At 43.5% G+C, this 15,495-nt stretch overlaps 1 protein-coding gene across 2 annotated transcripts in view; it reads left to right on the top strand.

The window, feature by feature from the left end:
* The window catches only part of LOC110090498 (BOS complex subunit NOMO1), a 120,448-nt gene that overhangs the window by 69,137 nt on the left and 35,816 nt on the right, over nt 1–15,495 (top strand). For both annotated transcript variants that reach the window (XM_072982716.2, XM_072982717.2), the window contains exons 18-22: nt 4,111–4,206; nt 6,097–6,306; nt 6,565–6,647; nt 11,550–11,709; nt 13,207–13,333. In XM_072982716.2, coding sequence (XP_072838817.2) covers nt 4,111–4,206; nt 6,097–6,306; nt 6,565–6,647; nt 11,550–11,709; nt 13,207–13,333 — 676 coding nt within the window. The remainder of the gene's footprint in view (nt 1–4,110; nt 4,207–6,096; nt 6,307–6,564; nt 6,648–11,549; nt 11,710–13,206; nt 13,334–15,495) is intronic.

The raw sequence follows: 15,495 nt of genomic DNA, 5'->3' as shown, positions 1-15,495 counted from the left end.
AAAGGTCTCTGGGCAGCTTAGTTAGGGTCAGTTACGTGGTTCTTTTCAGTAAGATTTATTGTGATCAATGACCAGCACAGATTCCTTCTGTTTTAGTTCTTCCTTTCTTTATCTAAGCCTGCCTTCCTTTCCACTGGTCTCAAGGCCATGTACCTGCCCCTCTGTTCCTGTTCCTGCTTCTCACTGTATCCTCACAGCAACCTAATGAAGTGGGACAGACTGAGGCTTTCATAAGGTCACCCACTAATCTTGAACATGGATCTTATACATTCTGATATGACACTCTAACCGTCATAACAGAGTGGTTCTCAGCCTAATTCTCTTTCTTGATCTTTGCTGTATGATGACTGTATGTGAGGGACTTGGGTGTTCAGTCACAAGAAATATAGGAAGGCTTATACGAGATCAGAACAGTGGTCTGTCTAGCCTCAGTCTGTCTCCATTGACTAGCCTTGGATCTCAGGGCTTCAGCCAGGAATCTTTTATAGCCCTATTGGCAGGCTCCAGGTTGAACCTTCGACCTTCTATAACCAAAAAGCATTTACTCTACTACTGAATGGCAGCCAGCCCCTGCCTAAAACAGCAATAAGAAGCTGCCTTATGCTCGGTCATATTATAGGATCACCTTGCTCTGCACCATGACATGGACTGAAGCTCTATTGGGTTTAAGAAAGTAGGGTTTGGTTCTCCCATGCTGTGGGGGGGGGGCACAGTTTATGTGTGAATTTGAAATACAGTGGTGCCTCGCTTAACGATTTTAATTGGTTCCAAAAAAAACATCGCTATGTGAAAACATTGTTAAGCGAAACACCATTTCCCATAGAGATGCATTGAAAACCGGATAATCCGTTCCAATTGGAATGGATTACCATCCTTAAGCGAAAATCCCCATAGGAAAAAACGTTAAGCGAAACCCATTGAAATGCATTGAAGCCTATTTCAATGGGGGGAAAAAATTCACAAAAAATTCAGAAAGACTCAGAACAAAGCCAAATTAAGTTAATGAAGGTTTTATTAGGTGCACTAACGATTCCAAGCATTTTAAACATTTTTTAAACATTTTAGAATATTTAAAAAATAGCAAAAACGGGGCTGTAAAAAAAAACGTTAAGCGAAACAAGGGGACCTAAAACTGTCATCGTTAAGTGAAGCATGGTCCCAAAATCGTTAAGCGAAAATCGCCCATAGGGAAAATCGTTAAGTAAAGCACAAGATCACTCCGAAAAAGCCATCGTTAAGTGAATTTTTCGTTATACGAAGCAATCGTTAAGCGAGGCACCACTGTAATATGATAAAAAGTCACAGCCAACATTTCTAGGATTATATAATGTTGCCTTCTGTGAAGTCAGATCATTAATTTGCCTAATTCAGTACATTGATAGGCAGCAGTTCTCCAGGTTTCAAGCAGGATTTTTTTCAGCCCTATGTGGAGATGCCATGTGAATGTAGTGGGTAGACCTAGAACTCAAGTCCGACTTAGCCATGGAAAGTCAAAGGAGGGTGGCATGCCTTAAACATTTTTTTTAAAGTCTGCAAAAAAATCAGAGAGCAACAGAAAGACAGATGCTAAATATCAGACTAATCAATAAAGAAATTGGGTTATTTGGCAGAAGACAAAGAATATGTGGAAAGAACAAATAGCGTCATTAAAATGGAGATGGGCAGATCCCATCATAAGGCAAATAGATGAGTGATGGAATGAATACATCAGTGATAGCTGTGGATTGGATGGAGTCAGGGAAGATTGCAAAGTAGGATGAATTTGAAAGATCAGCAAGACTGGATGCAAAAATGGGGAGGCATCAGTAGGCTAATAAAATAGAAGAAGAAACATCTGACATATCTTGAAACCCCTATTACGGTTGCTGTAAGGTGGATATGAGTTGATGTCACTTAACACACACCTGTAGAGATCCTGGAGTGTGTCTGGGTTCTCCTCCTGCAGAGCAGGTAATTGACCACAGTCCTATTCACCTAGTTCAATGACTGGCTTGCCCTCTTGGATCAGAACAAGCTTCTTATACTCTTAATGGGAGTCTTTCTCAGCCCTCCTTGGATATGGTGCAAATTGAATTGAATGTCCTTTTTGCAGTCAAAGCAGATGGCCCTTCCTGGTGGCAGGTTTTTAAATGTTTAAGCAACACTGTCAGCAAGCTCTTGGTGGTTGATTCCTGCAATGCATCTATAGCTTGTCACCTAAATGTGTTCTTTAGTGGAATCCGACTTTGTCTAGCTGCTTTTATGACCAGTTGAGGGAGGGTGTCACAGTGATTTCTAAAAATGCTCATCAGATCCATCTTCATGGAGTGCACCAAAGGAAAAAAAATCCTAGTTAATAGGAGTTTAGAATAAGTGATTTCAGACTGTTGTGATTGCCAAACTGATTTATCTACAGTGCTGAATGTCATGATCAAGAGTATGTGCTTTAAGGCATGTAGTCTGGATGGTTTATGTAGTTATGAGAAATATAATATGGATTCAAAATGGTTCTGTGTAAGGTTGATTTTAAGTGCTGGGAATGTTTTCTGAAGAGGCCGTGAGAAGTGGTAAGAATGTTTTTCTGGAGCCTGGCTGGCAAGGACAAGATAAGGAGTGAAGTCACAACATTTCAGCTTAATCGGGAAGAAGACTGGAAGGGCAAAACAACACCTGGATTCTCATGAGAAAAAGAGGTGGAGAAAGACATTACCACCCATGAATTACAATTGGTCAACACCTGGGGGGGGGGGATGAAGAAGAAGGGTGGGGTTTAACAAGTAGAAAAATAGAGATTTTGCCATGTGGAGGGTTCCTTAGTCTAGAAAGGCTTTGGTTCCATTTTATCTCTTTTCCTTATGTTAAGATGAAGGGGGTGAGAATGTAGGAACGACAGAAAGAAGAAGGAGGGCTTACACCCTTTGCCTACCCTGAAGAAAGCTTTTTAGGAGTGTTAGCTACTTTTTACTTAGCTGGAACTTGTTATTCATTAATTGCAATGATCTTTGGAAATGTAATCTATGCTATGCTTTGCTACAAACTGAATTTTCTATGAAACTGTATTTTTTCAATAAAAAATTAATGTTAAAAATCATGAGCATCAGTCTCTTGAACAGCGAGTCTGCTGAGCCGGCTTCCAGGGGGAGTTAAGGTCACACGATAGCTACTAAACAGAGTCCTACTTTTTTGAGCTTTAGTGAGTCTTAAGGGACTACAAAGCCCAAGTGTCTGTAGTTGCTAGATACAAGTAAGTGCAAGAGTGAACCTTTTAGGCCAGACTTGCTGTAAAGGATCTGTGCTACGCCCTAGCTGATGGTTAATAGGACTCAACCCAGCTGAAAAGGGGTACATAAATACCTGGGGGCTCTCTGGTCGAAGGCTCAGCGCTCCCTAGTGGGAGGCTGGTCCTGACACTGAAAAACCTGGTAAATGAGTAGAGGAATGAAGCCTTGAAGTAATTAATACTTGTGGATATTGTAGCTATTAGTGGGATCTTCCTGGATTATTATCCCCAGACTCGCTCTGTGCTAATTATGTTCTTTCTGCTCACCTCCTTTTGTCTGTGAAAGAAGTTCCCCTTGTCTAACCTGCTTAGACTCGCTTAAGACACAGCTCACAGCACTGAGCTGTGGTTATAGAAGCTTAACTGGGGTTTACTGTGATGTCTGAATTGAGAAGACCATGGTTTCTTGTACAGCTGGCAGAAAATCAGTAGGATTTGATATGTGTCCAAATTGACAAACCATTGTTTATAGCCATCTTCAGAGGCAGCTAGATCACAGACTGAATATATGAAGCTATGATGATGGGAAATATGTGCAGATAAGCTGTGTCAAGCCATGGGTCCTGTTATCTTTCCCCTAAACCCTACTGCTGAAAAGGCAAGCTGCTTTCCTGATTTTGACATCAAAAAGTCACTTGCCTTTTAAGCAGGTATAAACTTTTGAGAAATCTCTAATTCCTCATCTAGCTTTTACTTCTGTTTCCACTCGTGTGAGAACCACAGGGCTGAGCACATGGGACTGCTGATAATTCAGAACTGTTTGTGTTTTTATTCTGGAATTTAACATCATGAAATAGAAGGCAAAGAAGTTATTTTTAATGCCCTCTTTTGAAACGTGTTTTCTTTCCCAGGTCTGCTCCCAGTATCTTGACACTGACTGCAATTCGACACCATGTCCTTGGAACTATAACAGCAGATAAATTGATGGATGTGATGGTCACCATTAAGTAAGAACATGTCTAAATTTTCCTGATGGCATAGTCTTTTTGAGAAGGACCACCAAATATCTAGATTGTGCAAAAGATGTAACATTTTCTCCTTGTGTAATTTAAGCAGTATGCTGCAGGGACGTCAAGGCTCTCAGTGCTGCATATTGCCATTGCAGCCACGCACGGAATTCTTGAGCCCAGGGAGCTTATATCAGTCAGGCAGTGAGCATCAATGTAACCTATACGGAGCCCTCCAGCTGTTGTGGGACACCAACTTCCATTGACCCTAAGCAGCCAAGCCAGGGGCAAGAGATGAAGAGCTCAAGGTGGGATTAAAAAAAAATGGACTACATAATTCTTCATTCTGAGAGTTCTTCTTGACAGACAGCCACCTTACAGCCTCCTAAATGTGTCTCACCTGGAAGAAAGGCTAAGCTTTGAGAACTACCTAGGCCTAACTTCGCCTAGGTTCCTGTACAGAAATAATGGGCAGGAGCAGGAAACGTGGGTGAGCTAGGTGGCCTCAGAATCTTAGGGATGTCTAATTTAGGTGTCTATCAGGTATCCACCTGTCGGAACTCACAGCATGCAGAATTATAGGATTTGTAGTCCAAAGGGTCTGAAAATCCCATCCAGCTTTGACTCTGAATAGTTCATCAGTAGAAGTAATGAAATGAGCCTTGCCACCTATATTAGACTTTAGAAATAGAGATAACAACAAAGTGGGACACAGTAAGGGGTGGTGGGGAAGGTAACCTTCAGTGGAATTTTGTTAGGAAGGATTATGAGTTCCCTTTGGTTCTGAGATTCAAAAGAATGTTGGGTTCACAATCCTTTAAGCTGCCTAGAGTGGGCATATTGACTAGATAGGCGGGGTACAAATTAAATAAATAAATAAATAAATAAAATAAAATAAAATAAAAATTTAATGCCAGGGTTACTTTAGTGTCAGGGGTGTTCTTGGTATCTGCGTACTAGTAGTGAACAGATGGAAAAGCAAAAGTATGAGACAAAAATTATATTTATGCCTAAAACGTTTGCTATCAGCAAGTAAAGAGGGATTTATTTTAGCTTGTACAAAAACTGGGAAATCACCAAATGAAGGGAAATGGGACTTGGCTGCTTGTACTTTTGGGACCTAGAAGGACTGGTCATTCCCCACCCCAACTTTAATGCAAAGTTTATGTCCTTTGCACCTGGTAGATTGGGATTCTCAGGTGGTGCCAGCAGGAATCCAGAAGGTATGGGCTATTTACACTGGCACCCAGAGAGAGGCAGGGAATCGCCAAACCCAAAGCTTTCTTGGCCATGTGCTTTCTCTGGCCTCTCCTTCCAGTGTTCTTTCCTTGCCTTGCTCACAACAGAGATAACTTCTGAAACTCTCCTTCTGTCACAGCTTTGTGAATCTCTAGGTTTTTAATCTTTCTTCACTTACTTTGTTTTTTGTACTTGTGTCTTGCATTTCTCTTCACCTCCTTAATGGAGTCCGGTAAGGAAAGAAATGCTTCCATAGTTACATCCCAATGCAGCAAAGCAAACATTGGCCATAAAACAATAGAGGGAGGCCATGGTGTTCTGTCTTCTGGACCACAGAAAGTGATTGCCTGCCCACTAGGTCTAACAGCTACTTTGTGCACCCAAAAGAAGTGTCTGAGCACTCTGTCCCAAACATACGGTTGGGCAGCCTGTGGACCCCCATTCTGGTCAATCTCCAGCAGCCACACAGATGTTGAAAGAGTGATCAGAGTGGTTCAGATATAAGATTCTCTGCTGTTGCTGTGACACCAACAAAACAAACATGGGGGTAGCTTTTTGAACATTTCTCCAGCATTATTGTGCACCACTGTGCCTGTGGCTTGCAGGTGTGCAGTGAAAGAGATTCCATGTCTTCGTTTTACCCCCCCTCAGATCCTCAATTGACAGTGAACCTGACTTGGTTCTTGGCCCACTGAAATCCCAGCAAGAGCAGCGTCGGGAGCAGCAGCTGGCTGAAATCGAGGCCCGTAGGCAGGAGAGGGAAAAGAAGGGTGTAGAGGAAGAAGGGTCTGAGCCCCCCGTGCAGGAAATGGTGGAGGAACTACAAGGGCCATTTCACTACGAGTTCTCATACTGGGCAAGGTATGTTTATCTGTTGCTTGAAGGTATTGCATTGCATTTTTCAGGGAAGATCTGAGCAACTTATATCAAGGGTGAGCTGTTGCAACCATCTAGAAGTTGTTGGATTGTAGTTTGTTTTTGCCATAGCCAGCTTAGTCATTGAGATGGGATGATAGGGTTTGCAGTCCAGCATCATCTGGAGAGCCACAAATGACCCACCTTTGGGACTAAATCCCATCTTATCATTCTTGACAAACTTCTGTGTAATTTTTGTTTCAGGTCTGGGGAGAAGATCACAGTAACACCATCCTCAAAAGAGCTCCTTTTCTATCCCCCTTCAGTAGAAACAGTCATCAATGGAGGTAAATCTTGGTAGCAGCCTTGCAGTGAGGTCACAGATGATCCCCATATCATATCATGCCTTTGTATCTGGAAAGTCTACTATTCAGTTATTGAGTGCCTGGAATATCCAGCTAAAAGAAAGGTCTGGCTGACAGCCACTGTTGGTTAGAGTGGACAGTACTGACTTAAGTGGAGAAATAAATTTTAATTTGCTTTAAACTGCTTCACATGATCATAGATTATGACACAACTGGGAAATATGCAGCTTCCAGATGTCATGGGACCTGGACTGTCATCAGCCTAAGAGTCTATAGTCAGCGTCGAGGGTGAGAGTTGTACGTAATGTGGCAAAGTTTTCGAGGGACTTGTGTTAGAATGCTGCCCCCTTATGGGGAAGGCTATAACTCAGATTTCAGGGACTGGGTAGCATAAACATAGGTCAGTCCTATTCAGACTTACACTCTCTGAGTATGTTTGTATTGTGGCTCAACTCATCACCAGTTAGCATAACCGAAAATGACAGCTTTGTCATCCTGAGTTTTCAACATGGGGCCAGGTGGGAAAAGGCTGCTGTAGCTTAGTTACAGTTTTATCCTGTCTTTTCCCCTTCCCCTGTAAGTTCAGGCTGGTGTATGTGGTTCCTCGCTCCCTTGCCTCCTAACGACTACCTTGTGAGGTATGCAAGGTGGAGAGAATGTAACTAACTGGTCAAGGTCACCGCATGAGTTTCATGGCTCCGTGGAGACTCAAACCAGTCGTAAAAGTGTTTTAAAGCTTCTTTTCTTCTCTGCCAATTTTTCAATTGTCTCTGGACAATTGAAAAAGAATAAAAATGGAGAGAGAACCGAATCACACTTGCAGTGTGTGTTTAGTCGTTTAGTCGTGTCTGACTCTTCGTGACCCCATGGACCAGAGCACGCCAGGCCCTCCTGTCTTCTACTGCCTCCCGGAGTTGTGTCAGGTTCATGTTGGTTGCTTCGCAGACACTGTCCAGCCATCTCATCCTCGGTCGTCCCCTTCTCCTCTTGCCGTCACACCTTCCTAACATCAGGGTTTTTTCCAAGGACTCTTTTCTTCTCATGAGATGGCCAAAGTACTGGAGCCTCAGCTTCAGGATCTGTCCTTCCAGTGAGCACTCAGGGTTGATTTCCTTTAGAACTGATAGGTTTGTTCTCCTTGCAGTCCAGGGGATTCTCAAGAGCCTCCTCCAGCACCACAATTCAAAGGCATCAATTCTTCGGCGGTCTGCTTTCTTTATGGTCCAGCTCTCACTTCCATACATCACGACAGGAAAAACCATAGCTTTGACTATTCGGACTTTTGTTGGCAAGGTGATGTCTCTGCTTTTCAAGATGCTGTCAAGATTTGTCATCGCTTTCCTCCCAAGAAGAAGGCGCCTTTTAATTTCGGGGCTGCTGTCTCCATCTGCAGTGATCATGGAGCCCAGGAAAATAAAATTTGACACTGCCTCCATATCTTCCCCTTCTATTTCCCAGGAGGTGATGGGACCAGTGGCCATGATCTTAGTTTTTTTGATGTTGAGTTTCAGACCGTTTTTTGCACTCTCCTCTTTCACTCTCATTACAAGGTTCTTCAATTCCTCCTCACTTTCTGCCATCAGAGTGGTATCATCTGCATATCGGAGGTTGTTGATATTTCTTCCGGCAATCTTAATTCCGGCTTGGGCTTCTTCCAGTCCAGCCTTCCGCATGATGTATTCTGCATACAAGTTAAATAAGCTGGGGGACAGTATACAGCCTTGCCGTACTCCTTTCCCAATTTTGAACCACTCAGTTGTTCCATGACCAGTTCTGACTGTTGCTTCCTGTCCCACATATAGGTTTCTCAGGAGACAGATAAAGTGGTCAGGCACTCCCATTTCTTTAAGAACTTGCCATAGTTTGCTGTGGTCCACACAGTCAAAGGCTTTCGCATAGTCAATGAAGCAGAAGTAGATATTTTTCTGGAACTCTCTGGCTTTCTCCATAATCCAGCGCAAGTTAGCAATTTGGTCTCGAGTTCCTCTGCCTCTTCGGAATCCAGCTTGTACTTCTGGGAGTTCTCGGTCCACATACTGCTGAAGCCTACCTTGGAGGATTTTGAGCATAACCTTGCTAGCATGTGAAATGAGTGCAATTGTGCGGTAGTTGGAGCATTCTTTGGCACTGCCTTTCTTTGGGATTGGGATGTAGACTGATCTTTTCCAATCCTCTGGCCACTGTTGAGTTTTCCAAACTTGCTGGCATATTGAATGTAGCACCTTAACAGCATCATCTTTCAAGATTTTAAATAGTTCAATTGGAATGCCATCATCTCCACTGGCCTTGTTGTTAGCCAGGCTTTCTAAGGCCCACTTGACTTCGCTCTCCAGGATGTCTGGCTCAAGGTCAGCAACTACATTGTCTGGGTTGTCCGGGATATCCAAATCTTTCTGATATAATTCCTCTGTGTATTCTTGCCACCTCTTCTTGACGTCTTCTGCTTCTGTTAGGTCCCTCCCATTTTTGTCTTTTATCATGTTCATCTTTGCGCAAAATGTTCCTCTAATATCTCCAATTTTTCTGAACAGATCTCTGGTCTTTCCTTTTCTGTTATCTTCCTCTATTTCTTTGCATTGTTCATTTAAGAAGGCCCTCTTGTCTCTCCTCGCTATTCTTTGGAAGTCTGCATTCAATTTTCTGTAACTTTCCCTATCTCCCTTGCATTTTGCTTCCCTTCTCCTCTCTGCTATTTCTAAGGCCTCGTTGGACAGCCACTGTGCTTTCTTGCATTTCCTTTTCTTTGGAATGGTTTTCATTGCTGCCTCCTGGACAATGTTACGAGTCTCTATCCAAAGTTCTTCAGGCACTCTGTCCACCAAATCTAGTTCCTTAAATCTGTTCTTTACTTCCACTGTGTATTCATAAGGGATTTGGTTTAGATTATACCTGAGTGGCCCAGTGGTTTTTCCTACTCTCTTCAGTCTAAGCTTGAATTTTGCTATGAGAAGCTGATGATCAGAGCCGCAGTCAGCTCCAGGTCTTGTTTTTGCTGACTGTATAGAGCTTCTCCATCTTTGGCTGCAGAGAATATAATCAATCTGATTTCGATATTGCCCATCTGGTGATTTCCATGTATAGAGTCGCCTCTTGTGTTGTTGGAAAAGAGTGTTTGTGATGACCAGCTTATTCTCTTGACAAAACTCTATTAGCCTTTGTCCTGCTTCGTTCTGAACTCCAAGGCCAAACTTCCCTGTTGTTCCTTTTATCTCTTGGCTCCCTACTTTAGCATTCCAGTCCCCTAGAATGAGAAGAACATCTTTCTTTGGTGTCAGTTCTAGAAGGTGTTGTAAATCTTCATAGAATTGTTCAATTTCAGTCTCCTCAGCAATGCTGGTTGGTGCATAAACTTGGATTATTGTGATGTTGAATGGTCTGCCTTGGATTCGTATTGACATCATTCTATCATTTTTGAGATTGTATCCCATTACAGCTTTTCCCACTCTTTTGTTGACTATGAGGGCTACTCCATTCCTTCTACGGGATTCTTGCCCACAGTAGTAGATATGATAATCATCTGAGTTGAATTCACCCATTCCTATCCATTTTAGTTCACTGATGCCCAGGATGTCAATGTTTATTCTTGCCATCTCCTGTTTGACCACCTCCAGCTTACCAAGGTTCATAGATCTTACATTCCAGGTTCCTATGCAGTATTTTTCTTTACAGCATTGGACTTTCCTTTCACTTCCAGGCACGTCCACAGCTGAGCGTCCTTTCGGCTTTGGCCCAACCACTTCATTAGCTCTGGAGCTACTTGTACTTGTCCTCCACTCTTCCCCAGTAGCATGTTGGACGCCTTCCGACCTGAGGGGCCCATCTTCCAGCGTCATATCTTTTAGCCTTTTGTTTCTGATCATGGGGCGTTCTTGGCAAAGATACTGGAGTGGCTTGCCATTTCCTACTCCAGGTGGATTGCGTTTAGTCGGAACTCTCCACTATGTCCTGTCCGTCTTGGGTGTCCCTGCACGGCATAGCCCATAGCTTCTCTGAGTTACTCAAGCCCCTTCGCCACGACAAGGCAGCAATCCACACTTGCAGTACATTTGCAAATAAGATAGTGAGGTTTATTGAAAAGACATAGAAAAAGTCTTGCAACACTGGAAAGCTAGAGTCTCACAACCAAATACAAGCTTCTCAAAAGGTACAGAAAGTGCATACATACTATATACTAGGTATCTTCCCAAAACAAAGCTGGTTATGTAATGCTGGTGACAGCAGAACGACAAGTCCCTATTTTCCCAAAGCAGTCCTGAGCTAGAGTTACATATATGTTCTGATATTGTTACTGTTGTTACTTGTGCCAGGAGTATAACCTTGGTCTAGCCTCGGGACTGTGGCATCCTTTAACGGAGACCAAGGCATCTTTTCACATACATTTGTAGTATATTGCAATGCTGACATAGCTCTTATCTTGGAAGAGTTGTTACTTCTCCTTTGCCAGCTTCTAGGCACTGACTTTAGGTTCAGACTTTCTTGTGTCCTGGTACATTTGCTCATGCTGTAATTTTTGAACCTTTTATCTCTTTTGCATAGGTGAAAGAGACATTTTCCACAGCTCTAATACTTAATGTTTTGGAAGGCATTTCTTTCAGAAAATGCTGATTCTGAGTTTCTAATAAGGCTTAATTAAGGAGAAATTCATTATTGGAAAGATAATCAATGTATTTTCTAATTTTCTTAACAAACCTGGCTTTCCCAAGTTCTTCATACCCTAGCCAACCCCACAGGCTCACAGTCGATTGGACTTTGCAGTTCTAGTAAAGAACAAAGTAAGTCTTGAAAATCTAAAATGTGATCAGCCCTGCTATTGGGCAGTGTGGAATCTTTATTGAATCACAGCTGACACTTCCATTCTTTCTTCTGTCCTTTCCTCTCATTAAGAAAGCTGTCCTGGGAAGCTGATAGAAATCCATGGAAAGGCGGGTTTATTCCTGGAAGGAACAATTCATCCTGAATTGGAGGGCGTTGAGATAATCATTAATGAAAAGGGAGCACCATCTCCTCTTATCACGGTTTTCACTGATGACAAAGGTTCCTATAGGTAAAATGTTGTGAACAAAGTCTTCCATTGGTTGGCTCTCGAGAGGCTGTAGTATAAGGGGAAAGGAAGGTTTTCATAGGTTTGCCTTCCATCTACATCCCCACCACCATGCTCTTGTGCACTTATTAAGGCACCCCACCCTCTGCAGTGTGCCCCTGTGGACTGTGGTGGGAAGGAATGGATAGGGAATTCTCATACTGAGAGCAGGTTTATTATTGTAGTTACAGGCACTCCTCAGTTAACAATCTACCTGTTTAGCAACCACTCAGATTTATGACCCTTGTAAATGCATGCTTGAGTCTTCACCACACCCCTTCTCCACAGCAGGTTATTTACTCACATATTGACTGATTCTCTTAACAACCTGATCGTAGGAACAGAGCTTGGTCATTTAAGTGAGGAATGCCTGTATATTATTTATTTAAAAATGAAGTTCATGTACTGCTGCAAAACTGAAAAATGTATCAGGAGTAGCTTGTGAGTCAGTTAAAAAAACTGGCTGGCATGGCACAAAAGGAAAAGGGTGTGGGGAGGGCAAAGGAAAATAAGACAGGTGCAGCTTCCCGAAGTTCTGCAGCCTGATGGAACAGCAGCTGGATGAAACTTGAGTGGAAGGCAAAGCACAATGGAACGTAGCTAATGGAACGTAGGAGGACTTGTTTCCTTCTCTTTCAGTTCCTCACCCTGAGGTTGGCGCCCAGTCTTCTGGGATTGCCTTAACGTCACCTATAAACAAAAAGCCCCCAAAGGGAGGGTATGTATAGGGCTGAAGGAGAAGGCTCAGTTCTGGCCGATGACCCTGACCTTTTTCAGTGTTTGCTTTAAAATAGTAAAATTGGTAAATTCCTGTGGACACCACTGTCTCCTCCCTAGAGTCAGTTTAAAATATCACTCTGATTTAATTTCTGCTTCCCTCAAGCAAACTGCCCAAAGTGGCCACAATAAATATTTATTTAGCTTTTTTTGGAAATGTGTTGCATTTGTATTTATTCTGTTTATTATGTGTAAGACATACACACACAGCTTAAAATAAAATGCAGAACACAATTGTAGCCAACACTGAGCCAGGTGTAAACTCATAGTTTCACAGAGGTCAAAGAATACCTCAGTGTATTCTTTGTAGTGGCAGGTATGGGGAAGACTTTCATGGTTGGGGAATTCAACGAAAGATTCTGGGGAGGCAAGAATGTAGGTAGGTAGTATGTTGAGGCAGATATATGTAGCTTTTTGGGCTTCCTGGGATGTTGCTATGGTGACATTGCCCAGGGAGAGGAGAACTTGTGGACTTTCAGGTGTTGAAATGAATTGCCCACCAGCCACAGCTAGTGTATCCTCTGATGAGAGATGATGAGAGGGTGTAACTTTCCCATTCCTGCCTCAGTCTTTTGCCTAACACTGAGTTTTAAGTGTTGTAGCTATTATTCACTTTGTACCTCAAGCCTGAAAAAATGTCTTTCAGATTAATTAGAAGGCCCTTTCTCCTTTCTGTTTCTGAAGTGTGGGGCCACTGCACAGTGACCTAGAATATACGATTACTGCTCAAAAAGAAGGTTTTGTCTTGAGTGCTGTGGAAGGGACAGTTGGAGATTTCAAAGCCTTTGCTCTTGCCGGAGTCACCTTTGAGGTAAGACTCTCCATGCCCCCCAGGACATCAGCATTGTTTTATTTCTTATGTAGAAAATTTGAATCGGCCATTAAGAGGGAAAGGAAAAAATGGAGGAAAAAACAATAGAAATCTTGGTGCAGGAGATCAACATGTTTACAGTGGCAAATGTTTATGGAAGGACAGCCTGCTCTTGTCCCTCCCAAAAATGCAATAGTTCTCTGGCCTTGGTGAATCTCCAGTTGTCTGAAGGCAAAGCAGCTGTGCCTTGGGAATGCAGTTGCCAACTGCTAAATGCCCCCCATAGGCAATTAAATACAGTGGTGCCTCGTATAACGAGCGCCCCGTTTAACGACGAATCCGCATAACGATGCGGATTTTGCGATCGCAAAAGCGATCGCATTACGATGTCTCCCCATAGGCACCATTTCCCCCAGCTGACCAGCGGGCACTTCGGAGCGATCGCGGGGGAGACCTCTCCCGCGACCGCTCTGAAGCCAGCGCCGCCCAGCTGGGGGGAAATGCTGGCAGTGGCTTCCGAAGGACTGTGGGGGAGGGCTCCCCGCGGTCCTTTAGAAGCCACCGCCACTCAGCTGGGGGAAAATTCTGCCCCATCCACCCGAGCCGGGCTAAAATGCGGGCTTCGGGTGGATGGGCGGGGGAGGAGGGATTCCCCCTTCATCCACCCCAGCCGCGCGAAAATGCGGGCTTCGGGTGGATGGGGGGGAGGAGGGATCCCCCCCCCAATCCACCCAAGCTGGGCGAAAGGAGGGGGGAAGCCGGGCTGGCTAGCTGGCAGTGCTTTGCCATGATCAGTTCCCTGCTTGGGGAACTGATCATTGCAAAGCAATGCTTAACAGCTGATCGGCGGTTTCAAAATGGCCGCCCGCTGTTTTACCTTGCTTAAGAGGCACAGAAAATGGCCGCCCCTATGGAGGATCTTCGCTGAATGGTGAGTTTTCAGTCCATTGGAACGCATTAACTGGGTTTTAATGCGTTTCAATGGGCTTTTTTATTTCGCTTTACGATGTTTCCGTATAGCAACGTTAATCCTGGAACAGATTAACATCGCTATGCGGGGCACCACTGTAGTTCACTCTAATTAAGCAGCTGATCGTTCCAAAAGCCAAAGTTTAAGGGAAATCTACAGCTGGATTTTTCCATTGTGCCATGGTCTAGCACCAAGGATGCTCAGAGACAGCAGTTCTCAGTCTTCTACATTTTATTGAAATGCTTCCTTGACAGTGAGGAACAGGCCTGCTAGCCAGATTGCCTGCTCCTCAGATTCTCATCATTTAGAATAAGCCAGTTCCTGCATAATAAGATACTGCCATATAAGAAAGCCAGATGTGATACCTAAGAGGAGATCTGGCCAGGCTGCCAAGCCGTGCAGTTGCTCCACGCCAATGCAGGGACTACATGTCGATATAGTCATTACATTAGCCATGGGCCTGAATCTCTGTTGAGGAATACTGGATCGGTCCTTGCTGTGCTGTCCAGGTCCTGAAAGGCCAACTGGTCTGTTCCTTTTCAGAGCTACACCAGCTGGCCTTTGCTCTTTCACTACATATGATTCCATCATTAGTGGGATGAACCCTAGTGCAACATGGCTCATTTTTTCTGTTTGGTTTAAGATATTTCTCCATTATTTGTAAGAATGCTGCTTCTCATTATTCACCATGGACAAGTCATTAAATGGAAGCATAGAATTTGAAAAGACGGCCTTAGAACCTTTCGAAGCAGGAAGTATTTATTAATAATATCCTCCAGCAGAGAGTTGATTGGCAACTTTTAGTGTGGGAGAGCTTATCAGGATTACAAAGATAGCTTGTGAAGTCTTGTTGCTTCACAGAGTGGGAGCCGATTAGAAGATAGTTTGTTGTCTGTTAGTTTGTTGTCTGTTTTTTTTTTGTTCTGGTTGGTAGACCCTTCTTCTTCCAGTAGAAACACAAGTTGATCCTATATACCTGAAATCGAGACCCAGATCCCTCCAGATTTTTTGGAATTCAGTGTTTCAGAATCCCTGACTATGCTGACTGGGGCTTCCAGGGTGTTTTTGTGTGTGTTGAGTAACAAAACTGTCCTCTGGTGGGTGGGATTCTTGCCAAGAATGATGGAGAAGTTGCAGCTTTGATCCGAGCAGTGGAGTAGATTTCATGATGTTACGTATTGAATAAAATCAG

Source organism: Pogona vitticeps, chromosome 13 (genome assembly GCF_051106095.1).
Source record: "Pogona vitticeps strain Pit_001003342236 chromosome 13, PviZW2.1, whole genome shotgun sequence".
NCBI lineage: Eukaryota > Metazoa > Chordata > Lepidosauria > Squamata > Agamidae > Pogona > Pogona vitticeps.
This window is presented reverse-complemented; position numbering and strand designations above follow the sequence as displayed.